At 42.7% G+C, this 26,039-nt stretch overlaps 2 protein-coding genes across 5 annotated transcripts in view; one reads left to right on the plus strand and one right to left on the minus strand.

Annotated features, from left to right (window-relative positions):
- Positions 1 to 22,626, plus strand: part of CHEK1 (checkpoint kinase 1) — a 61,791-nt gene extending 39,165 nt beyond the window's left edge. The window contains exons 13-14 of one of the 4 annotated variants that reach the window (XR_012381546.1): positions 8,697 to 8,808; positions 22,050 to 22,626. The gene's annotated coding sequence lies outside the window, so the exon portion shown is untranslated. Of the gene's footprint in view, positions 1 to 1,802; positions 1,928 to 3,622; positions 4,358 to 8,696; positions 8,809 to 19,818; positions 19,838 to 22,049 lie in introns of those variants that run through there. The other 3 variants (XR_012381545.1, XM_073903934.1, XM_073903935.1) reach the window with 3 other exon arrangements.
- ACRV1 (acrosomal vesicle protein 1) lies at positions 17,258 to 22,705 on the minus strand. Its single transcript, XM_025893699.2, has 4 exons — positions 22,577 to 22,705; positions 19,869 to 20,459; positions 18,398 to 18,517; positions 17,258 to 17,643 (listed from the first exon to the last, which is right to left on the minus strand). Exons 1-4 carry the CDS (start codon positions 22,623 to 22,625, stop codon positions 17,519 to 17,521), a joined length of 885 nt encoding a protein of 294 aa, XP_025749484.1. The 5' UTR covers positions 22,626 to 22,705; the 3' UTR covers positions 17,258 to 17,518.
- Positions 22,706 to 26,039: the final 3,334 nt, after the last annotated feature.

Raw genomic sequence — 26,039 nt, forward strand, 5'->3', positions numbered from 1 at the left:
CCAGTCCCCAAAGAAATGAAAAATATTAGATGAGAGGGGCATCCCCACAGACTTCTGCTATTTTTTGAAGGAAGGAGCAAGGAGGGCTCAGAGGGCATCCCCTGAGGGCACGCCGGTGTCAGAGCCCGGATGCCTGGCAGACAGAAAATATGAGAGGGTTCGGGGGAAGGAGAAATGGGAAAACTCACCTGTATGAAGACGGCTGCTGTTGGATGTGATGTCCAGCAATGGGAAGTGGCCCCTGCTGGAGCCCAAGGGAAGAGAAGAGAAAGCAACAGGAGGGGGAAGTCTAGGCCAAGACAGGGTCAGAAGCGAGACGGGAGAGTTAGCCCGGGGCGGGCCGCTGCTGCCCGCCGCTTCTCAGGGTGCAGGATGGGTTTCTCCTGCACAGCTGGAGCCCCGTGCCCAGAGGTTTGGCACCAAAATGTTGGGTTAACCCCCATAGTGCGGGGTGAAGGAGAGAGGGAGATGGCAGCTCTATGGCAAACACAGGTGTTATTGTGGCAACAGAACCCTGCAGAGGGCGGCACCAGCTAAGGCTGGAGCCCTCTTACAGCTTACAGGCTGAGGGCTAGTTCCAGGTTCAGGTTCAGGCGGTGAGTACTGCTGTCGTGGGGTGGGGAAAATTTTTGTGGCTAGCCCTTGCTAGGGCTGCTAGGGGGAACCCCTTGTTGTTAGCCTGCTGTTTTGTCAAAGGGGATGTTCACTATAGTGGGGTTTTTTTTGTTGTTGTTTGTTTGTTTTTGCAACAGTCAAGACACGTATCCATTTCCGAGAAAGGAGATTTCAGTCTGGGCTCACAGCATACTCAGGCAAGTGGCCTAAGGATGAGAAACCACGTGGTGGTGTGCCCCGCCCCTGCAAGGCACGCAGGAAGCCTGGGCTCCCACCGGCCACTCTTGCTCCTTCTGTGGTGGACGTGCAACCCTTTGCCCCTGCTCCCATCGGCGGCCCCTCCCAGCTGGGGTTGTAAAGCCCTATACTCAGGGCCTGTGTGCCGGTGGCTCTGCCCTATCTTCTTCTGCGCCCTGGTCCTTCAGGCACAATGGGACCTGGCTTCCCCCAACTGCTGCTCCTGCTGCCCCCGGTGGTGCTGTTGCTGTCCCTCCCCTTCCTGCTGGGCTTCCAGTAGAGACCCTGCTGCGCATCGGGAAGTACTTTGGGGTCTGGCTCTAGGTGAGCTGTGAATTGGCGGCCCCGGAGAGGTGAAGAGCAAGGCACAAGGGCCTAACCTTAACCTCAAGGGGCATCACAGCCTTTGCCCCCTCACTCCACTGGGTTTCCTCCCTCTCTGCCTCTCCTCCCCTTTGCTTCCTCCACTTTTGTCCCTGCTTTTCCCTTTCTCCTTCCTCTCCCCTTCCCAATTTTACTTCACCTCCTTCCCACCTCAGTTCTAATCCCTGACACTCCCCAGTTCCTCAGGCTTTCTTGCTGAGAGGCCTAAATTTGAGCTGAAAGGGAGCAAAGAAAGTTTTGTGGGTGGTGAAGGCAATGTGGGCTGCCTTTCGGGAAGGATTGGGAAAATGGTCACGGGGCCATATGGGTGGGGCTGGAGGGGCTACAGGGTAGGACGCAACCTTCCCCGGGCAGCACAGTCCATCCCTGGGAGGAGAGGGGGATCCTGTCAGTACTCGCAGGTATGAGCCAAGCATCCAGGAATCCCCCGATTTCAGCCACCTCCTCGGGCCTGGGAACTGGCATTGTCCAGGCTGCCAGTGGCCCAGAGGGTGTGCACGCTCCTGACCTGTGGGAAGGCAGGGCCTGGCGAGCCTCATTATGTCTGTTTCACTTTCCAATCCTAGACTATTTCCAGAATGGAAGAGTCAACATCTGTAGGGCTTTCATTACCCTGGGGTTTCCCAGGCTGGGCAAAGTGCCATCCCGACTGAAGGGAGCCAACAAAGCTCTCTGAGGACAGACCATGAAGGTAGGTGGGGTCTGAGATGTCACCTGGGTGACCTTTACCTGATCGTGAGGGAGGTAGCTCTCAGGAGCCCTGGGGTCAGTAGCTGAGAGACTGGGAAGGGTTCTTTTTTTCCTTAAAAAGTTACAAAAGGGGTCGTGGCCAGAATGCATCATGGATTTCCCCGTGGGTGGTGGTTTTAACTAAATTTCACCATAGCTCGGGGCGCCTGGGTGGCTCAGTTGGTTAAGCAACTGCCTTCGGCTCAGGTCATGATCCTGGAGTCCCGGGATCGAGTCCCGCATCGGGCTCCCTGCTCGGCGAGGGGCCTGCTTCTCCCTCTGACTCTCCTCGCTCTCATGTACTCTCTCTCTCTCTCATTCTCACTGTCTCAACATAAATAAATAAATCTTTAAAAAAAAAAAAAAAAAAAAATTTCACCATAGCTCTATAATCAGCTCCCTGGAATTATAATCTGGAAATTCCTTACAGGGCTTGGCATTTGGCTCTTCCCTGCATACTCCACCCTCAAGCCCTGGGAAAGCTATCCCAGATCCGGGTGCTGGCACTATTTGCAAAATTAATGCTTCCATTGTTTGAGCCAAGGGCTGAAATCAAAGTGGCAGTATTTAAATATCATCTAAGCGTACATATGATAGTGAAAAAAGGGCTGTGAAATCCTTTGGGAAAAACAAAAGTTGCACAGGAGTCCTGGATCTGGTGCTGGACTGCCACTGGCCCTTGACTGGACCAACAGAGTTATCAGGGGGAAAAGGACTTGTTGAGGGACACCTAGGTCTTTGGGGAGTCCCCAGGCAGACTCAGGGATGGGAGGAACTGGGATGAAAATTGCAGTGGGGCTTGTTTGTGGTAGTGCTTTTGGGAACTTGAGGCCTTGGGGGCAAGGTGAAGGGTTGGGGGAAGATGGCCCACTAGGGGCCCCCCTCTGTCATTGCAGGGTGGCTGATGTCCCTTCTTACCTGGCAACCTGACTGCTCAGGACCATGTGCTGTTTCTTCCCATTGGCCGAATCACTCATTCTTTTTTTTTTTTTTTTTGCTTGTCAAAATATGTGAAAGTTTATTTTTTTGCACTTAGTAACCTCGGATTTTTATCTTGTATATTTATAATCTATAATGTGCCTCCCATAATTAGTATGAAATGTAGATTACTAATCAACTTCCTAAAGTTTCTAGACATTTTATTTCTGTTAATATGATTACTAGGGGTGATAAGTTGTATGGTTAATAACCCAATCCTGCTACTAAATGCAAATTCTAAACATATCTTAAAATAATTGCATAGATGCCTAAAATGGGCTTCTTCTTTTTTTTTTTGTTTTGGTGTACTGTTCCATGATTCATTGTTTGTTCATAACACCCAGTGCTCCATGCAGAATGTGCCCTCCTCAATGCCCATCACCAGGCTAACCCATCCCCCCACCCTCCTCCCCTCCAGAAACCTCAGTTTGTTTTTCAGAGTCCATCATCTCTCCTGGTTCGTCTCCCCCTCTGACTTACTCCCCTTCATTCTTCCTCTCCTGCTATCTTCTTCTTTTTCTTTTTTCTTAAAATATGTTGCGTTATTTGTTTCAGAAGTACAGATCTGTGCGAATCACTCATTCTTTCAACAAATATGTATCGTCTATCTCGAATGTGGCAAACACTTGATCTTGGAGGCCACAAATCAGAGATCCTCTTTTCTTGTCTTTCTCTCCAGATGACAGTCTCCCGTATGGATACCAGGACCGTGGGGACCTCTCCGTGCCCTTCTTGAGACCAAGGGCTCAAATTGGTTTTGAATCCCACCGTGACACTGTAAACGATTGTAGAGAGTTGGCCCTTCTTTGACCCGCTCAGTTACTCGTTTAGCCCTTTTCTGTGCCCCTGTAGCCTCAAAGGATGGGGCCCCCCTGCCCCAGCACTGTTCAAGCCCCGAAGCCTGCTCCTCCTCAGCTCTGGGTAATGACATTCGTACAGCTTCACCCACCAGATCAAGGCTTTCTGCTTCCCATGGCCCTTGCTGCTCTTTGCCTCTGATTCCTGTCCCCTCCCTTTCTCTCTCTGTACCTCCACCCCTCCCTCCCTTCTGTCACTTGCCGCCAGATAGCAAGCCCTCCCCCCTCCCTCTTTTCCTTCCTTCAATGCATATTTTTCTGCCTGCTTGGCCCTGTAATTAGATGCTGATTTTAGAACAGTGAATAAAACAGACCTGATCCCTGTCCTCAATGTGCCTTCCGTGTAGAGGCTTCTTTTCTGCCAGGCTGACCAGAGTCACAATGGCTCCAATATCTTGCCTCCCTCTTACTCATAGAACTTAGGGCTGGAGGGAACTCCTTCACCAGCCTTTCAGTTACACACACACACACACACACACACACACACACAACTTCCTCAGTCTTTCCCCCTTTCTACTGTGTAGCTTTTTTCTTAATAAATCCTGTATCTTTTTAGGTTGGTGTTGTTTTGGAATTTTTGTTTTTATGTTTAAATTATATAAGTAAAATATTCAATTTAGTAAAAGGTATAAAATAGTGGCCAAAGTAGATCTCACTAGCAATCCCCTCCTATCATGCAGAGACATACCTTGTTTTAGGGCTTATGGCATACACCTTTAATTTATCACAATTTACTTAAAGTGCCTTTTTCTCCTGATGTCTTCAAGATTTGCTCTTTCTCTTTGGTTTTAAGCAATTTGATGATTGTGGTGGTGTTTTCAGTACTCATCTGTGTGAGATTCTTTTAGCTTCTTTGAATCTGTATAATATAGTGATTCAACAGTTCTATACAGTACTCAGTGCTCATCATAATCCCCTTCACCTAGTTCACCCATCGCCCAATCCACCTCCCCTCTGGTAACCATCAAATGTGAGTGAGATCATATAGTATTTATCTTTCTCTGACTGACTTATTTTGCTTATTATACTCTCTAGGTCCATCCATCTTGTTAGAACTGGCAAGATTTCATTCTCTTATGGCTCAGTAATATTCCTGTGTGTGTGTGTGTGTGTGTGTGTGTGTTTCTCTGTGTGTGTGTGTGTGTGTCTCTGTGTGTGTGTATCTCACATCCTGTTTATCCATTCATCTTATCAGTGGCCACTTGGGGTGCTTCCATAGTTTGGCTGCTATAAATAATGCTGCAGTAAACATAGGCGTGCATGCATTGTTTTGAATTAGTGTTTTCATATTCTTTGGGTAAAAACCCAGTGCGGTTACTGGATCATAGAGTGGTTCTATTTTTAAATTTTAAACTCCATACTGTTTCCACAAGTGCTGCCCTAGTTTGCATTCCCACCAACAGTGCATGAGCCTTCCCTTTGTTACCGAGAGTGAGATGGAAACAGAAAGAAGCCTTGGTTCTTTTCACTGCCACAGTAAAGAATTACAGGACAGCGAAAAAAAAGTAAAGCACAGCAACGTTTTTTTAAAGTGTACTCCAAGGGAGGAACCAGTCAGTCAAGAGAGAAAATGGAAAACCCTCCCCCACAGCCATACTTTTCTACCTTTATTTGAGTCAATCAAATACTTTTTAGTATTCCATTTTAATTTTCCCATTGGCTTTTTAGCTATGCCTTTGTGTATTTATTAAAATGATTTTTCTCCAAGGATTACTATATCTCTTCACAATTGAATTAAATTAACATTGACTACTTCACTTAAAAATAAGAAACTTTTGGGCACCTGGGTGGCTCAGTTGGTTAAGCAACTGCCTTTGGCTCAGGTCATGATCCTGGAGTCCTGGGATCAAGCCCCGCATCAAGCTCACCCTGCTCTGCGGGGAGCCTGCTTCTCCCTCTGCCTGCCACTGTCCCCACTTGTGTTCTATCTTTGTCAAATAAATAAAATCTTTAAAAAAAAAATAAGAAACTTTTTTTTTAAGTTGGTTCCATGCCCAGCATGGAGCCCAACATGGGGCTTGAACTCACAATCCTTGAGATCATGACTTGAGCTGAAATCAAGAGTTGGATGCTTAAACAACTGAGCCACCCAAGCGCCCCCAAAATAAGAAACTTTTGAAAGTATAGTTCCAGTTACCTCCTCTTTCCTTTGTGCTATTATTGTTATATCTTTTTACATTAAAAATAATTTTAGGGGCACCTGGGTGGCTCAGTTGTTCAGCATCTGCCTTTGGCTCGGGTCATGGTCCCGGGGTCCTGGGATCGGGCCCTGCATCGGGCTCCCTGCTCGGTGGGAAGCCAGCTTCTCCCTCTTCCACTCCCCCTGCTTATGTTCCCTCTCTCGCTGTGTCTCTCTCTGTCAAATGAATAAATAAAATCTTTAAAATAAATAAATAAAAAATAATTTTAGCTTTAAACAGGCATGGCTTTTAAAATTAGAAGAAATAGTATACATGTCTTAAATTTACCACATTATATCTGTTCTCCACATTTCTTCCTGTAGATCAGAGTTGACTTGGCATCATTTTCCTTTAGCTTCCTTCAGCACGAAGAAATTACCTTAGTGCCTTTTTTTTTCTCCTGGTCTCCAAGTCTGTTGGTTATGAATTCTCTTCCTGTTTGGGTATATGAAAATGTCTTTGTTACCTTCATTTTTGAAGGATAATTGTCTTGTTTGTAACATTTTGACTGACGGGTTTTTTTCTTTTATGGCTTTAAACATATAAGTCTCTTGTTTTCTGCTCTCTGTTGTTTCTGATGAGAAGTCAGCTGACATTTGTGTCAGTGTTCTCCTATATACATGTTACAATGTATCTTTTGTTTGAACCAATTTTGAGTTTTTTTTCTTTATCTTTGAATTTTAGTAATTTGACTATTATGTGCCTATGTGGTTTTCTATTGTGTTTATCCTACCTTTAGTTCACTGAACTTCTTAGATGTGTAAGTTTGTGTTTTTCACCCAATTTGGGAAAATTTTGGCCATTATTTTTTGTAATGCTTTTTCTGTCTCATTATCTCTCTTCTATTCTTCTGGGACTCCAATTAATTATACGTTTTATTGCTTGATAGTGTCCCACAAGTCACTGAGGTTTTGTTCACTTTCTTTAATACTTTTTTCCCCTCTGTTTTTCAAATTGGATAAGTTCTATTGAGCTCTCTTCAAAATTGCTGACTCTGATGTGGTCCCTGTTATGCTGTTAAGATAATCTAGTGGATTTTTTCAGTTATTTTACTTTTCCGTTCTAAAATTTCCATTTGGTTCTTTTTTATAGTTTTAGTTTCTGTGTTGAGATTCCTTATCTCTTCATTCATATGACACTATTTTCCTTTAGATTCTTGAACACATCTCTAATAGCTGCTTATTGCTTTTGTTCACTAATTCCAATGTCTGATACATCTTGGGGTCAATAACCTTTTTTTTTTTACTATGGGTCACATTTTTATTTCTGTGTCTACTAATTTCTTATTATATAGTGGACATAGTGAATGATGCGGAGTTCTGGACTCTGTGTTCCTCTGAAGAGTGTTGACTTGTGTTCTCCTAGGTTGACTTGTAGTCCAAACTCTGTCTTCTTTGAGATAGACAGCAGCACACATCTCTGCTCAGTTCTTTCAGCTTCTAGTTGCTATTGTCAGACCTCCTGGAGTCAGTGATCAGCCAAGAATTTGGTCACAGTTTATACTCATTTTGAGGTTTAATTGTGGTTTCTTTCTTTCGAGGATTTCCCTAATTTTACAACTCTCTGCCTGCTCTAATCTTTGTTTTCTGAATCCTCAAACCAGTAAACTGGATTTTTGCTCTCCCTTGATATGTGGACTAAGAAGTCCTCTCAGGCATAAGGCCACAGACTTGCAAATCTCACTCGGCGCTGTTCCTGTCTTTTTAGGGGTGACTTCTTTCCAGTACCTTTCAGGGAACTTTCAAATAGTTCTTTCTTATTTTTCACCCCGTTTATAATTGTTATCTAAAGGAGGGTTAGTTCAACCAAACTCTTCCACTATTAATGGAAGCCAGAACTTTCCTTCCATTACATTTTAACCACATGTTTGAACTTATTTCCTCAACATATGTAGCTATATTTATAGAGCAGATTTAGCTAATATTTATCCCCTTCCCTCAAAAAAATCTCAGTAATGTTAGTAGGATTTCATTTTTCTTCTTGCCCTCAATAGACCATATTTTTTTAAGATTTTATTATTTATTTGAGAGAGAGAGAGCACAAGTAGGTAAAGAGGCAGAGAAGAGAGAAAATATCCAAGCAAATTCCTCCTGAGTGGGGAGCCCCATGCAGGTCTTGATCTCAGGACCCGTGAGATCAGGACTTGAGCTGAAACCAAGAGTAAGATGCTTAACAGACTGAGCCACCCAGGCACCCCAGTAGACCATATTTCAAGTTGAGAATTCTCTTGGAATTCCAAGGTTTTGGGCCTTTATTTTTGAATGGCAGTTAATGAAGAGATAGTACTGTGTATCCAAAATAATTTTCATTCAGAAATTTTAAAAGGAGCCTGAAGGAGTCTCTGGACCACCACCATTTATTTTGGCTTATGACAAAACTCTCCAATTTGTCTTGCTTAGGATCCTGTAATCTTAATTTTTTTAAAGATTTTATTTGTTTATTTGACAGAGAGAGACACAACGAGAGAGGGAACACAAGCAGGGGGGGTGGGAGAGGGAGAAGCGGGCTTCCCGCGGAGCAGGGAGCCCTATGTGGGGCTCCATCCCAGAATCCTGGAATCATGACCTGAGCCGAAGGTAGACGCTTAACGACTGAGCCACCAGGCTCCCCTAATCTTAATAATATTGTAAAATTGTTTTCAGGATTAAAAGAGAAAGCATGGGGGGAGGAGCAAGATGGCGGAGGAGTAGGAGACCTGGATTTCGTCTGGTCTCAGGAATTCAGCTGGATAGGGATCAAACCTTTCTGGACACCTATGAACTCAACAGGAGATCGAAGAAAAGAATAGCAACAACTCTCTGAACAGAAAAGCGACCACTTTCTGGAAGGTAGGACGTGCGGAGAAGTGAATCCGAGGCGATATTCGGGAGGATAGACGGCGGGGGAGGGGGCCCTCCGTTGGCCGCTTCTGGCAAGTGCTAGAGCCGCGGAGCACAAAATCGGAACTTTGAGAAGGCGGCTCCGCTGAGGGATGTCGCTGCAGTGGCTAAGCGGGGGGTGGAACCCTCGCGGGACAGTGTGGTCTCAGGACCCTCGGGGTCACAGAAAGACCAGGGGTGCCTGAGTGCAGCAGAGCTCCCGGGTATCGGAGCAGGGAAGCCAACTGTAGAGACGGAGCCGAGGCGCGGGCTCTCCGCTTGGGGTGGCCATAAACCGTGATCCTCGGCACAGTCAGGCCACTGCTCCTCCAGCAGGGACCCAACAGGAGGCAGATCTGGGGAGACTCCCCTTCCTCCCCCACGGAAGGAGTGGCACGGGAGCACACCACAGGGATCTGCTGGGTTTGCAGACTCCACACGGGGTCGGGTGCTAGAGATAGAAACGCTCGGTCACAGGCCGGGTGAGCATGGAGTGCGGCCGGAGACCGGGAGAAAAAAGATTTACTGCTTTTCTCTGGGGGTGCACTAAGGAGCAGGGCCTCAAGTTCTTGGCTCCTCTGGGGCGGAGATTGGGAGGCCGCCATTTTCACTCTCGTCCTCCAAAGCTGTAGGGAAAGCTTGCAGGGAACAAAAGTTCTGGAGAGCAAACCCGAGCAGATTACTTAGCCTGGACCGACAAGGGCGGGGCAAAGACATTTGGGAACCACGGCAACAGGCCCCTCCCCCAGAAGATCAGCAAGAACAGGGAGCCAAGACCAAGTTTACCCATCAATGAGAATGGCAGAGTGCCAGCGCTAGGGGAATACTGCACATAGAATTCATGGCTTTTTTACCATGATTCTTTAGTCTTTCAAAGTTAATTTTTTTAAACTGCCTTTTCTTTTTTCTTTTTTTTGTTGAATTTTTCTTTTTCCCTTTTTCAACCAACATCTTATCAATCCCTTTTTGTTAAAAAACATTTTTTATTTTTCATTTTTAGAGTCATATTCTATCCCTTCATAGTAGTTACCCTTATTTTTGGCATATATATATATATATATAAGTTGTTCTCTCTTTAAAATTTTGAGATACAATTTCATCTAACAGATCAAAATATACCCTAATCTCTAGTGTATGGCTTTGTTCTAGTCTCCTGCCTGATCACATTCTCTCCCCCCCTTTTTTTTAAATCCTCTTCTTTCTTTCTTTTTTCAACCAACTTCTTATCTTATCAATTCCTTTTATAAGATCTTTTATAATTTTCACCTTTATAGTCATACTCCATCCCCTTATCATATTAACCCTTATTTTTGTACATATATAAGTTTTTCTTTCTTTAAAATTTTGGGAGGTACTTTCTTCTAACAGACCAAAATATGCCCAAAATCTAGTGTGTGACACTGATCTGTGCACCAGCCTGATCATATTCGATCATATTCTGTTTTTTTTGTTTTTGTTTTTGTTTGTTTTTATCTTTATCTTTATCTTTTTCTTTTTTCTTTCTTTCCCTTTCTTTTCCTCCAGTTTCAGGTCTTTTCTAATATGTTTAGTGTATATTTTCTGGGGACATTTTTACCCTGTTAGCATTTTGTTCTCTCATTCATTTATTCTCCTCTGGACAAAATGACAAGATGGAAAAACTTACTTCAGAAAAAAGAACAAGAGGCAGTACTGACTGCCAGGGACCTACTCAATATGGACGTTAGTAGGATGTCGGAACTAGAGTTCAGAATGATGATTTAAAGATACTAGCTGGGCTTGAAAAAAGCATGGAAGTAATTAGAGAAACCCTTTCTGGAGAAATAAAATAACTAAAATCTAACCAAGTAGAAATCAAAAAGGCTATTAATGAGGTGCAATAAAAAATGGAGACTCTAACTGCTAGGATAAATGAGGCAGAAGAGACAATTAGTGATATAGAAAACCAAATGATGGCAAATAAAGAAGCTGAGAAAAAGAGCAACTACTGGATCATGAGGGCAGAATTCGAGAGATAAGTGATACCATAAGTTGAAACAACATTAGAATAATTGGGATCCCAGAAGAAGAAGAAAGAGAGGGGCAGAAGGTATATTGGAGCAAATTATCACAGAGAACTTACATAATTTGGGGAAGGAAACAGGCATCAAAATCCATGAGGCATAGAGAACCCCTCTCAAAATGAATAAAAATAGGTCAACACCCCGACATCTAATAGTAAAACTTACAAGTCTCAGAGACAAAGAGAAAATCCTGAAAGCAGCTCAGGAGAAGAGGTCTGTAACCTACAAGGGTAAAAACATTAGACTGATAACAGACCTATCCACAGAGACCTGGCAGGCCAGAAAGGACTGGCATGATATCTTCAGGGCACTAAATGAGAAAAATATGCAGCCAAGAATACTATACCCAGCTAGGCTGTCACTGAAAATAGAGATTAAAAGCTTCCAGGACAAACAAAAACTAAAGGAATTTGCAAAAACGAAACCAGCCCTACAAGAAATATTGAAAGGGATCCTCTAAGCAAAGAGAGAGCCTAAAAGTAACATAGACCAGAAAGGAACACAGACAATATACAGTAACAGTCACCTTACAGGCAATACAATGGCACTAAATTCATATCTTTCAGTAGTTACCCTGAATGTAAATGGGCTCAATGCCCCAATCAAAAGACACAGGCTATCAGATTGGATAAAAAAACAAGACCCATCGATATGCTGTCTGCAAGAGACTCATTTTAGATGCAAAGACACCCCTAAATTGAAAGTGAGGGGGTGGAAAACCATTTACCATGCTAATGGACACCAAAAGAAAGCTGGGGTGGCAATCCTTATATCAGACAAATTAGATTTTAAACGAAAGACTGTAATAAGAGATGAGGAAGGACACTATCCTACTTAAAGGGCCTCTCCAACAAGAAGATCTAACAATTGTAAATATCTGTGCCCCTAATGTGGGAGCAGCCAATTATATAAGACAATTAATAACAAACACATCGACAACAATACAATAATAGTGGGGGACTTTAACACTCCCCTCACTGAAATGGACAGATCTAAGCAAAAGATCAACAAGGAAATACTTTAAATGACACACTGGACCAAATGGACTTCACAGATATATTCAGAACATTCCATCCCAAAGCAACAGAATACACATTCTTCTCTAGTGCCCATGGAACATTCTCCAGAATTGATCACATCCTAGGTCACAAATCAGGTCTCAATTGGTACCAAAAGACTGGGATCATTCCTTGCATATTTTCAGATCACAATATTTGAAACTAGAACTCAATCACAAGAGGAAAGTTGGAAAGAACTCAAATACATGGAGGCTAAGGAGCATCCTACTAAAGAATGAATGGGTCAACCAGGAAATTAAAAAAGATTTAAAAAATTCATGGAAACAAGTGAAAATGAAAACACAACAGTTCAAAATCTTTGGGATGCAGCAAAGGCAGTCCTAAGAGGAAAGTATATAGCAATACAAGCCTTTCTCAAGAAACAAGAAAGGTCTCAAATACACAACCTAACCCTACACCTAAAGGAGCTGGAGAAAGAACAGCAAATAAAGCCTAAACCCAGCAGAGAAGACAGATAATAAAGATCAGAGCAGAAATCAATGAACTAGAAACCAAAAGAACAGTAGAACAGATCAACGAAACTAGGAGCTGGTTCTTTGAAAGAATTAACAAGATTGATAAACCCCTGGCCAGACTTATCAAAAAGAAAAGAGAAATGACCCAAATAAACAAAATCATGAATGAAAGAGGAGAGATCACAACCAACACCAAAGAAATAAAAACAATTATAAGAAAATATTATGAGTAACTCTATGCCAGCAAATTAGATAACCTGGAAGAAATGGATGTATTCCTAGAGATGTATCAACTACCAAAACTGAACCAGGAAGAAATAGAAAACCTGAACAGACCTATCACCACTAAGGAAATTGAAGCAGTCATCGAAAATCTCCCAACAAACAAAAGCCCAGGGCCAGATGGCTTCCCAGGGGAATTCTACCAAACATTTCAAGAAGAATTAATACCTATTCTCCTGAAACTGTTCCAAAAAATAGAAATGGAAGGAAAACTTCCAAACTCGTTTTATGAGGCCACCATTACCTTGATCCCCAAACCTGACAACCCATCAAAAAGGAGAATTACAGACCAATATCCTTGATGAACATGGATGCAAAAATTCTCACTAAAATACTAGCCAATAGGATCCAACAGTACATTAAAAGGATTATTCACCATGACCAAGTGGGATTTATCTCTGGGCTGAAGTTTGGTTCAACTTCTGCACATCAATCAATGTGATACAATACATTAAAGAAAGAACAAGAACTACATGATCCTCTCAATAGATGCAGAAAAAGCATTTGACAAAATACAGCATCCTTTCTTGATCAAAACTCTTCAGACTATAGGGATAGAGGGTACATACCTCAATATCATAAAAGCCATCTATGAAAAACCCACAGCGAATATCGTTCTCAATGGGGAAAAACTGAGAGCTTTCCCCCTAAGGTCAGGAACATGGCAGGGATGTCCACTATCACCACTGCTATTCAACATAGTATTAGAAGTCCTAGCCACAGCAATCAGACAACAAAAAGAAATCAAAGGCATCCAAATCGGCAAAGAAGAAGTCAAACTCTCACTCTCTGCGATGATATGATATTTTATGTGGAAAACCCAAAGGACTCCACTCCAAAACTGCTAGAACTCATACAGGAATTCAGTAAAGTGACAGGATATAAAATCAATGCACAGAAATCAGTGGCATTCCTATACACCAACAACAAGACAGAAGAGAGGCAAATCAAGGAGTTGATCCCATTTACAATTGCACCCAAAACCATAAGATACCTAGGAATAAATCTAACCCAAGAGGCAAAGAAACTGTACTGTTCTCAGAAAACTATAAAATACTCATGAAAGAAATTGAAGAAGACACAAAGAAATGGAAAAACGTTCCATGCTCATGGATTGGAAGCACAAACATTGTGAAGATGTCAGTGCTACCTAGAGCAATCTACACATTCAGTGCAATCCCCAGCAAAATACCATCCACTTTTTTCAAAGAAATGGAACAAATCATCCTAAAATTTGTATGGAACCAGAAAAGACCCCAAATAACCAGAGGAATGTTGAAAGAGAAAAGCAAAGCTGGTGGCATCACAAATCCGGACTTCCAGCTCTATTACAAAGCTGTCATCATCAAGACAGTGTGGTACTGGCACAAAAACAGACACATCGATCAATGGAACAGAATAGAGAGCCCAGAAATGGACCCTCAACTCTATGGTCAACTCATCTTCGACAAAGCAGGAAAGAATATCCAATGGAAAAAAGACAGTCTCTTCAACAAATGGTGTTGGGAAAATTGGACAGCCACATGCAGAAGAATGAAACTGGACCATTTCCTTACACCACACACAAAAATAGACTCCAAATGGTTGAAAGACCTAAACGTGAGACAGGAGTCCATCAAAATCCTAAAGGAGAACACAGGTAGCAACCTCTTCGACCTCAGCCGCAGCAACTTCTTCCTAGAAACATCGCCAAAGGCACGGGAAGCCAGGGCAAAAATGAACTCTTGGGATTTCATCAAGATAAAAAGCTTTTGCACAGCAAAAGAAACAGTCCACAAAACCAAAAGACAACCGACAGAATGGGAGAAAATATTTGCAAATGACATATCAGATAAAGGGCTAGTATCCAAAATCTATAAAGAACTTCTTAAACTCGAATACCCAAAGAACAAGTGATCCGATTAAGAAATGGGCAGAAGAATGAACAGACGTTTTTCCAAAGAAGACATCCAAATGGCCAACAGACACATGAAAAAGTGCTCAGCATCGCTTGGCATCAGGGAAATCCAAATCAAAACCTCAATGAGATATCACCTCACACCAGTCAGAATCCTAAAATTAACAAGTCAGGAAACAAAAGATGTTGGCGGGGATGTGGAGAAAGGGGAACCCTCCTACACTGTTGGTGGGAATGCAAGCTGGTGTAGCCACTCTGGAAAACAGTATGGAAATTCCTCAGGAAGTTATAAATAGAGCTACCCTACAACTCAGCAATTGCATCACTTGGTATTTACCCCAAAGATACAGATGTAGTGAAAAGATGGGGCATGTGCACCCCAATGTTCATAGCAGCAATGTCCACAATAGTCAAACTATGGAGAGAGCCTAGATGTCCATCGACAGATGAATGGATAAAGATGTGGAATATATATACAATGGAATATTATGCAGCTATCAAAAGGAATGAAATCTTGCCATTTGCAACGATGTGGATGGAACTGGAGGGTGTTATGCTGAGCGAAATAAGTCAATCAGAGAAAGACATGTATCATACGACCTCATTGATATGAGGAATTCTTAATCTCAGGAAAAAAACAGGGTTGCTGGAGTGGTGGGGGTGGGATGGATGGGGTGGCTGGATGAAAGACATTGGGGAGGGTATGTGCTATGATGAGCGCTCTGAATTGTGCAAGACTGTTCTGCACCTCTGAAACAAATAATACAATATATATTAAAACAAGGAAAAAAAAGAAGAAGACAGCAGGAGGGGAAGAATGAAGGGGGGAAATTTGAGGGGGAAACGAACCATGAGAGATGATGGACTCTGAAAAACAAACTGAGGGTTCTAGATGGGAGGGGGTGGGAGGATGCATTAGCCTGGTGATGAGTATTAAGGAGGGCATGTTCTTCATGGAGCACTGGGTGTTAAATGCAAACAATGAATCATGGAACACTACATGAAAAACTAATGATGTATGGTGATTAACATAAGATAATAATAAAATAATAAAAAAAGAAAGTATAAACAAAACTGCTAAATGCATCACACGGCATAGAGTATATATTCTGTAAGTGCTACTTACCACTCTCTTCACAATGATGAATGTCTTCATGGAAATAGTTATTCAAAGTCCCAGCCCACTTGGTTTTCAGCAAATAGTACATACTTAAATCCATAGGTGAAAATACTAAATCAACCACAGCTTATATTTCTCTATTAAAGTACAAAAATATTTAATGTGTTGTCAATTTGGATATTCCCATTTAAAAACAAATAAATATGAATGTAAGCATCACTGAATTTTAGACAATGGAAATTAAAATTATATACTGGGAAAAATAATAACTGTTGGGAAAAAAAAGAAATTTGAAGGTAAGTTCCATTGTCTTCTAGCCAACAGTTATTACCAATGTTTTTGGGAGAAGGTCCATGATGTGTGTATGTGTGTGTGTGTATAATTTTTTAAATCTCACAAACAGTAAAATCTGTTGTTTTTTTTAAAGATTTTATTGAGAGAGATAGAGAGCACAAGCAGGGAGGAGGGGTAGAGGGAGAGGGAGAAGCAGGCTCCCCGCTGAGCAGAGCCCAATATGGGGCTTGATCCCAGGACCCTGGACCAGGACCTGAGCCGAAAGTGGATGCTTAACTGACTGAGCCACCCAGGTGCCTGTAAAATTTGTTTCTTGATGTAGTATTCCAAGAGTTCTTAAGCATGAAACCTAAAGCCCTGTCCATAAAATAAAAAATAAATTGGATTTTATTAAAATTGAGGTTTTTGCTCTGCACAAGACACTTAAGACCACGCAGCTGGTTTCAGGTGGTTTTAAATAGAGATGTGGGAGAGCAGTGGTAAAAGGAGATGGGCTTGTGTTGGAAGAGAGGATTGATTTTGGTCTTGAAAGAACCATTCTGCCTAATATTTATCATGTTGTAGAAGCAACTCAAATTGAAATCATGCGGATTTGGTTTTGAAATCCAGCCCTGGCTCAATGTTAACTCTCTAACCATGGCCAGTTTGGAACAACATGGTGTATTAATAAATAAATTCTATGTATTTTTAAACTAAGGATGATTCTGTCTTTCTTGTCTGCCTTACTGGGCTCTTTTCTGAGAATCAGATGAGACCATGTATGTGCAAATACGTTAAAGAATATAACACTAATACAAGGTGAGAGAGGGACTATTACAGTATTTCCACCTGCTCCTCTATACTGAGATGATCTGGTAACATTGTGTGAGAAAAAGATTTAAGCAATTATCACCTACTACATATTTACATAGCAAATAAAAAAGAGCCATTTTATTGTTATAATTTTGTTAAGAGCAGACTCTTGAAGACTGAAAACTCAAGAGCCAAAGAAGGGGTGAGTTTTGGACACCATCACGGGTGGTAGAACGGGGTAAGGTTTCTATTGGGATGGAAATGGGGGGTCAGAGAAGGTCCCACAGTATTGTTTAAGCTACCCTGCATTCCTTTTTGTGATCTCTGCCCTGGGGGACCCCTCCATTTTGACGAATGTGGAGTGATTTAAAATACATCCACTTTAGTATGTGGAGGAAGCAGGCTCAGGCTGATCCTGCAGCTGGCTGATGGGAAAAGAAGTCCATCACCAGTCTGTATTCTTGACCATGCAGGATTTATTGAGAAAGCAAAGAATGTTGAGAGATGGGGTAAGGGAAGACAGAAGACAGAGAAGCATGGGTCACGGGTCATGGATAGGAGAGGAAGGGTGAGGTATTTGAACATCCTGTCTGACACTCAGGCAGAGACAGACGTGATTACTTATTGACTGGGGAAGAAACAAAATATAAATTAAGCCCTTTAGGGTGATGGAGAATTTTTACTGCCTGAGTCAGGGCAGGAAGCAAAGGCACAGACTTCTAGATCTTGTTGCAAAAAGATTGGTTCCGACAGCATATAATTTGCATCCTGGTTCCATGGGAGAATAGGTTCATAGATGGGCACATGTTCTCACACCCCTGAACCATGAATTGGAGTTTTCCACCTGAAAGAAGCAGAGACAGACTGTAGTGAGCAGAAGGCTTCCTCCTCTGACCTTCATCTTCATCCATGGTCCCCAGTGTCCCCATGCAGGCACAACCAAGACCTCCAGTTTTTGGATTCTTCCTCCCCCTCTCCTTCCATCTGTCTTTTCTGGGCCCTTCCCCACATCTGTTGCCCACTGCCTCTATTGAGGGACTAGACAAATCACAAGGGAAATCAGGCAGTATGGTTCACGGGATGGCAGTAACCAAGATCCTTTATTTTGGGGATGAGGAGTGAGTATAAGGGTAGAAAGTATGGGAATATAGCAAGACACATCTGGCAACCTGTGAACACTGACTGATAGACAATTGTTTATTCATTTATTGAGTATTTACTAAATTCCTACCATGTACTAAACATTGTACTAAGTTCTAGGAATATATAACCATGAACAAGACAGATACAGTCCTGAGCTTATGGTTAATGTCTCAACATCTCAAGGTGTAACTCATATATTTCTTTTGTAGGAAGAGAGCCAGTCTCCCTGTCTCCTTTTAAGACATCATAGGCCTGCTGGGAAGGACCTCCGCCTCCCCATCAGTAGCTAGAATTCTGCTCTTAATTTAGGATAAGTTTCTCCTGAATCTCCAAGTTTCTAGGGAATCACAGCTTGACCCCTCCTCAGGCTCCCACCACCCCAGCTGCTCCCAAGAGTACTCAAGTTAATTGATGTGTTTCCCTGGCAAAGACTGTATTATGAAGTCCCCACATACCTTCAAAGATCTTCTTTAACATGCACTGCTGAGAATTCTGAGTGGAGCAGACTCCCTCTCCACGAAGACATTTTCCATGATCATTCATATATGAGCATGTGTGGCAATTTAATATTGGGCCTGCAAATTTAAGACAAACCTGATGAAATTTCCTGATGGACCAGGCAGGGAGCCACAAAACACAAGGAGAGGAATGATGGGCAGTAAGTAGCCTGGATACAACACATTTTATTGTTTGGTTCTTGTTGGGCATTTGAGGGCCCTGCATCTGATAGAGCATAGTCTCTCTTATGGGCCAGAGGAAATTCTTTCATTCTTACTGCTTCATCTATAATTTTCATTGCTGAAGAATCCCAAATTTCTCTCTATAATACTGATGTTTACTCCAATTCATATCCCCACTGGCTTCTGCCATGTCTAACTCCGTAGGAGCAAAGTAGAGCTTTAATCACATGACTGGCTCCCCTTTTTACTCCCCCATCATACTCTCACCCACAGGGCACACTTAGAGTAAGAACTGGCTGATTAGTAAGCTATGTTAGAATGCTCTAATGTTGCAAACTCTGCAAAGAGTGCTCGTTCTCCATTTTCAAGTTGACCTTCAACAATATCAATTTGTCACAAAGGGCATTCTTTGCGAAATGCTTCTATTTTGCCTCTTTTACTGTCTCCATTGCCAATTCCCTAGTTAAGGAAGCATAAAGAAATAGGAAGGATGTGGGCTTTGGAGTCAGACCAACTTAAGTTTGAATCCAAGGATTGTTACTTTCTAGCTATGTGATATTAGCCCCACTTCTCTCATCTGAAGATTTGGAATACTACTACTTAGGCAATGGGAGGAAATATGAAGTGCTTATGTCTGGTAATAACTTGAGTGGTCATCAAACTCTGGATCTTGTTGTCCTTCCTTGAACAACCCCTTTTTAGTAAGAGCCAAAGAATTGCAGTTGTGCTGGGAAGTTCTTTATGAATCTAACAGACAAAAGTGTGTTCATGCTTTATTCTCCATGTTCAAACAAACAAAACAGAGCCACCAGCTCGAGGGCTAGTCATCTCCTTACAGAGTTTGCGAGGCATTCTAACATAGTTTGTTGAGGCAGATTTAGCATGAAGCTCATGAAGGTTAGTGTCCCATGAGCCCCTTCCAAGGGAGCAGTGGGCATTTGTATTTATAATTTCTTACATAGAGTGAAGTTGGAGGCATTGCTGGCATTTTGTATTTGTGTTATTTTTTTAAAGGGCCCTCAAAATTGTTTAGCCTTCAGGGTTACACAAAACCTATATCCTGCCTCCTGGTATTACTGTAAAGAGATGTAGAGTGTCTTTGAGAGAGCTGTGAAGTGTTTGTGAACTAATCTTTCTTCTATACGCTCTCCTTAAAAGTTGGGTTTCTTGATGTGTTGCCTATTTCTCCCCTGAAGTCAAGGACTAGCACCCATCCAGATGCAATTCCCCTGAAAATGTGCCTCACCTGAAAATGTGCTTGATGGTGGAATGCCTGAAGACTGTTCACCCAGTGGCTTTTCACCTGAAGCCTGTTCACCTGAAGCTTGTTCACCTGAACCCTGTTCACCGGAAGGCTTCTCACTGGAAGCTTGTTCACCCGAAGGCTTTTCAGCTGAAGCCTGTTCACCTGAAGGTTTTTCACTGGAAGACTGTTCACCAGAAATATTTTCACCAGAAGCCTGTTCGCCGGAAAGCTGTTCACCTGAAGGCTTTTCACCAGAAGGCTGTTCACCTGAAGGCTTTTCACCAGAAGGCTGTTCACCTGAAGGTTGTTCACCAGAAGTGTGCTCACTGGCAATATGTTCACCTGAAGTATGTTCACCCGTAGCATGCTCACCTGAAGCACGTTCACCTGAAGCGTGTTCACTTGAAGCATGTTCAGCTGAAGTGTGCTCACCTGAAGTATGCTCACTTAAAGTGCTCTCGCCTGCAGAAGTCTCATATAAAGTCTCACCATCTGAAGGGTTTCCAAGTGAAAAGTACTCACCTGAAAATTGCTGAACTGAAGCTTGATGACTCATAGAGCCAGGAGGCTCATCAGGCTGACCTGATGCTCCTGGGATGGAGAGGAACAGAAGAGAGATAGGAAGGTGAGAGAAAGAATGTCTGGGGTAAAGACTGCTTTTCTTATGCAATAAGGCTAACGTGGGATTCCTGGGTTTCCTGTGGGCCTGGTCAGGCATCTGAAGATATTGCAGATGTTGGAGGAAGTCAACTAATTACCCAAGAGACCATGAAGGACAGAGGTGTTAATGAAATACACGGAGACTGCCTCTGGCATTTAAAGGAAGAATTTTAAGATCCACATTATTAAGAAATGTACAGGAGGGCCCACTAGCCCATGTACCAAAAGCACCTAAAGGGAAAATGGTGTGCCTCCCTGACAAAGCCAGCATCAGGAAATCAATATGCCATCAATCACAAGATCAGAAGTCTACCACAAGCCCTCCCTCCAGTTCCTCTCTGGGTGAAAGGCAGGAAGGATGAAAATACAAAAGGGAAAGAGAAAACAACTCAGTTCAATAGCTAAGTAATTCTTGCTGAAATTGAAGGTAGATTTTACCCTTTGGACAGGATAAATTTTAAACCAGAGATGACAAAATATCTAATGAACCCACAAAAATGATCAGACGGGATTTAAGACATTTTTATTTGGCGAATTCAAGTTCTTTCTTACACTCAGTCCCCAATCCATGTGGGTTGGAGACTCAAAGCTGGGATCACTTATTAAGATAAAAACATTCTTTGCTTATTTATTTCTGAATTGAGATTCCTTGTGATGTACCATTATACCTACTTCAGGTAGTTGCATGAGGTTTCAGTAAGATAAATTGTGACGTGCCTAGTTTATTGCCTAAGTGTTCAATTAATTTTATTTTTCTCTCCTCCCCACTTTACACTGGGACTTAAAAAAACTCTTAGCCGGTCATTCTCTTCTGGCCAGTCCCTCCTACCTTTAATCCATCTCACCAATGACTACCAGACAAATATTCTTTAGGTGGTACTTTTCATTTTATTGAAGTAGCACCAAAAATTTTGGTTATTACTCTGTGATTAGACTGAGTAAACCAGAGGGGGGTGGGTAGACTACAAACATGAGTTATTAATCCTAGCCAAAAGCTGAGAGGAATGACAAGATCTGTTGAGGACAAGGTAGCCTAGGGCTCCAAATTACCCTTATCTCTGTAAGAGTCCTGCAATAGATACGCATATTCTGGGTGATTTGCCATCCTTATAATCAATGACTTTCTGAAAGACTATGCTTAGAATATGTTGATAAAGGAAAGGTAAGGTTTGGAAAGGAAAGGCTATGGGGAGGTTTTTATTTTTAAAAGTTGTTACTGAATATTATTTGCTTGATTGATTCTTTAATAGTTAACAGAAGTTATAATAAAGAGATTTCTGATGTAGAAAGGAGGTTTGAAAAAGCATACTCATTTCGTAGTCATTCTTAGAGTTGACAACTCACTGCTTCGCCATGTGGCTGGCATATACTACCATTTGGTAGCTATGTATCTAAATTTCTGAGTCAACTTTTGAAAGTCTAAGAAAGCAAAAAATAAAATCTCGGACAACCAACATTATGGAAAATACTTTGTCATTTAACCGACAGTTCAGAGCTCATGGCTTCTCTCTTCTCCTCTAGGAGGAATGAGGGAACACAGCCCACCATGAATGAGGACCCTGAAAGAAGAAATACAGAAAACTGGATGGGTAGAACCTGGCCATGAAGGCTAGGCTCATAAGGTCTCTTGCCCATAGCACTGCTGTGTTCTGAGATGGCTTTCTGGGTACATCACATTCCTATCTCCTTCTATCTTTCCTTGCTACATTAACTACATAAGGATCCCTTGCACTCAGTTCATTGGGACAGACCTTCATTGGACTTCCACAGAACCCTTAGACTTGTTTTCTCATCTCACAGAGCATCAGGCGCAAATGGTGAGTGGCTGAAAAAGTAGTAGGAATGAGACAATGCCAAGCCAGCAGGCTTCTCTGATGGTAAAGCCATTACAAGGAGAAATCAACTGGCTCAGGAGTTCTCAGAGTTGAACTGGTTTAGCTATTCCTGATTCTGAGTTAGATTGGTTTGGGTAACTAATATTCTGGTCCTCCTTCTTAAGGGCTAAAAGACCTGAAAGAAATCTCCCAGAGCTAAGATAGGGGACTCACCTCTGGCACATCCAATCAGATAAAGACTCATTAGTAAGGGAAACTTCATCTGGATTTTGGGAAAGAGGAGACTCTGGTGTAGGACACCCAAGAGCTGTGAGGGAAAACTGTGAGCAGAAGCTCCCAATGCTAAGCTACAGCTCCTGGGAATTCTAGAACCTCAGAGACCACCCATGTGCCTCACAATGGGTTGAGCTCTGAGATTCTCATACAGGCTGTTTCGGCAGGATGGCTCTCTAACAACTCAGGGCAAACGGTGCAGGTGAAGGCTAAATTTGCCATGTATAACATGGTGTATTGGGGCTCTTTGCCCTATCTATAAAAAAAAAATCCTATTACCAAAATAATATATTCTCTTTGTAATAAATTTTAAAAGCTATTTATTCTCTTTTTGAAATGTTCTTGACAATGAGGTATGATTGGTTGATTATTTTGTGTTTGGCTCTTTGGTTTTTTGTTTTTGTTTTTTGATTTTTTTTGGCCCTGTAGGCTAATCTCTATTGACTTGATCGCCTGAATGCTGGTTGTGTTTGGCTTCAGACTGGATTTAGCCAGTGGAAGACTAGAGGGGGACACACACACACACACACACACACACACACACACACACACACACACAGATTGAGATTGAAATATTTATTCTCTATTTATTGTACTTCCTTTCCTGCCATGGTTTTAACACTGGTTGGGTCTTGACATGACAAAGCTTCGGTGCCCTATCTTCTATGGCTGCTGTTCTCAACCAGGCTATGCTAACATGTTGGTTTTAGCAGGAAACAAATGACAAATGCATGATATGGGCCCAAAAAGGGATCAACAAGGGGTTGTTGAAAGCTGTGCCTTGAGCTGTAATTTCTCTCAAGGGGTAGAATATGGATGCAGTGAGGCATCCACCTGGTAGAAAGCTAGAACTCCTGGGGGTTGCGTGGCAGAGATACTCTGGCCCTTACCTCCTACTTCTTCCCTGCCCACCTCCCTTGGACCACTTTGTTTCATGTAATACTGAAAGCTGGATCCAGAATAGATGCATTTATCACTCTTTTAATTATTTGTTTAATATTTATCTCCTCCATTAGACCCTAAGCTCCTTGAAAGCAGGATCCCTGTCTGTCTTTATCACTGTAGTATCCCCACTACCTAGTGGCAGTTTTGCTTTGCCACATAATACATACTTAATAAATGCTTTCTGAATGAAGGAATGGATGAATTGCCTTTTCTGGGCCTCTCTCTGCCTCACAGAGGAAAATTTATAGATAGCTCTTAGAGTGGGCTGGCTTTATAAAGATTGTGGGTCAGCTGGAGAAGGCGGGATCTCCAGGGGTCAAAAAAAAGTTGCGGAGGGAGGCCTACCCTACTTGGCATGTGTTGAAGGACAAAACTAGGATTTGTGGGTCTGAGGCTGGGCTTCCGTGGAGTGGATAAACGCACGAAGGAGCATGTTGTTGATCATTTTTTCTCCATGTGGAGAGAGTGCGGAGAAACAGCTGGGGGATCATACTGAGTTAGACTTTTGTTGATAGAAGCAGTGGAAATTTATGGAAAGGGAGAGGCACTATGTATACCACCCACCAGTTTAAGTTTGGTGGCACCCTTTTTTTGCAACTTTCTGGAATATCGCAGCCTCACCCCTCCCTAGAAGTCACAGTATTGAAAGGCAGGACCTAAAGCCTGAATGATCACTCCTTAAACCTCAGCCTCCGACTTTTCCTCCCTCTTTTCCTTAAGGTTGGTGTTACGGGACTGTATCCCAATCCCACCCAGCCTGGCTTTCCTTAGGCTCTACTTTGGAAATTTTCTCCCTGTTTCCAGTGGTCTGGCACTTCGGAGTCAAACCTGCACTGAGTATCTGAGCACACTGTATAAAAAAACATGGAGTGATGGAGAATTTGCCGTGGGACCAGAAGTGTTCCGGAGCTAAGATGTCCAGAGGTGCTCCAGTCCCTGTGTCCTTCTCTGGCCCATCTCTGCTATCCTAGATGAGGGGAAGCTCCAGTTTCTGACAGCCCAAAGCGAAGCAAAGACCCTGCTAGGTCAGCACTGGTAATGTTTGCAGCTGAGCCAAACAGCCTTCTCCCAAGGGCTTGTAGAGGGAACACAAAGAGAGAGGCAGCTAGGCTCCCTAGGAATAGTCATATGTATGGAGAGCTGAGAACCTTTCACTGGACCAGCTTCTTTGCTTAATCCATGATGTACTGGGAACTGACTTGAACTGGCAGAAGACAGCTGATTGGTAAAGTTTCAGGAATTCCACAATCTGGTTGTTGAACACAGATATTATTAAAATTAACATAATTAACATAATATAAACTGACAGATTATATTAAAAACAAAGGTAAGAAATACTCAAAACCTCATCACTTCTAAATAATTTTATGACATTTTACTTTTTTTTTTTAAAGATTTTTTATTTATTTATTTGAGAGAGAGAATGAGAGAGAGAGAGTACGAGAGGGAAGAGGGTCAGAGGGAGAAGCAGACTCCCTGCTGAGCAGGGAGCCCGATGCGGGACTCGATCCTGGGACTCCAGGATCATGACCTGAGCCGAAGGCAGTCGCTTAACCAACTGAGCCACCCAGGCGCCCGACATTTTACTATTTACTATCTGTGCTCATAAAGTTATTTAGTACTGCTGTATCTGTGTGTGAGAAATACTCTATAATGGTGGGCACATCTCTTCAACTCCCTATTCAGTGATGTCAGGATGGTAGCTGCAAATTGCCATTTGCACCGTGGAAATCTGCAAATCCTACAAATCAGGACTCTTCCCATCCAGCCTCACCCCACAAGCCAGTTGTTAAACGTTTACCAGCACACCAGGGGGCTAAACCCATGTACTTGTAACCTGGGGAAGATGGCCAGCTTGTCAGGACACTGAGACCTTGCACGCTTCTTCAGCATAGGAACTCCTATCTGACCAGACAACTGATCAAACTAGCAGCCAGGAATTCTGCTGGGTTGAACCCAGATAAAGAATGATAGTTTGCACTAATGGTTGTGTCCAATCTCTGCACTCTTTTGTCCCCAAAGGTTATTTATTTATTTATTTATTTTTAAGATTTTTCTCCTTTTTTGAGAGAGAGAGCGAGAGAGCACAAGTGGCGGGGAGGGGGAGAGGGGGAGAGGGAAAGGGAGAAGCAGACTTGGGGAGCCCGACATGGGGCTCCATCCCAGGACACTGAGATCATGACCTGAGCCAAAGTCAGATGCCCGACTGACGGAGCCACCCAGGTGCCCCACCCCCACCCCCACTAGTTATTGATAAAGGTTATTAGTAACCCTTATACAAGGGCCTGTTCTCTCCTGAAGCCTGGGAGTTCTGCTACCTTTGTGCCAAGTGTAGTGTCTTGCTCTGGAATGTTTCCAGAGGTTGGAACTCTGATGCCCAGGACTCTGCCTTCACTGTATGCACCCACAGCCATTCCTCCTCTCACTCCTTGGGACTCTGCCAGGGAACCAGACTACC

Source organism: Callorhinus ursinus, unplaced genomic scaffold (assembly GCF_003265705.2).
Source record: "Callorhinus ursinus isolate GAN/ISIS: 27379988/994484 unplaced genomic scaffold, GSC_fseal_2.0 scaffold19, whole genome shotgun sequence".
Taxonomy (NCBI): domain Eukaryota; kingdom Metazoa; phylum Chordata; class Mammalia; order Carnivora; family Otariidae; genus Callorhinus; species Callorhinus ursinus.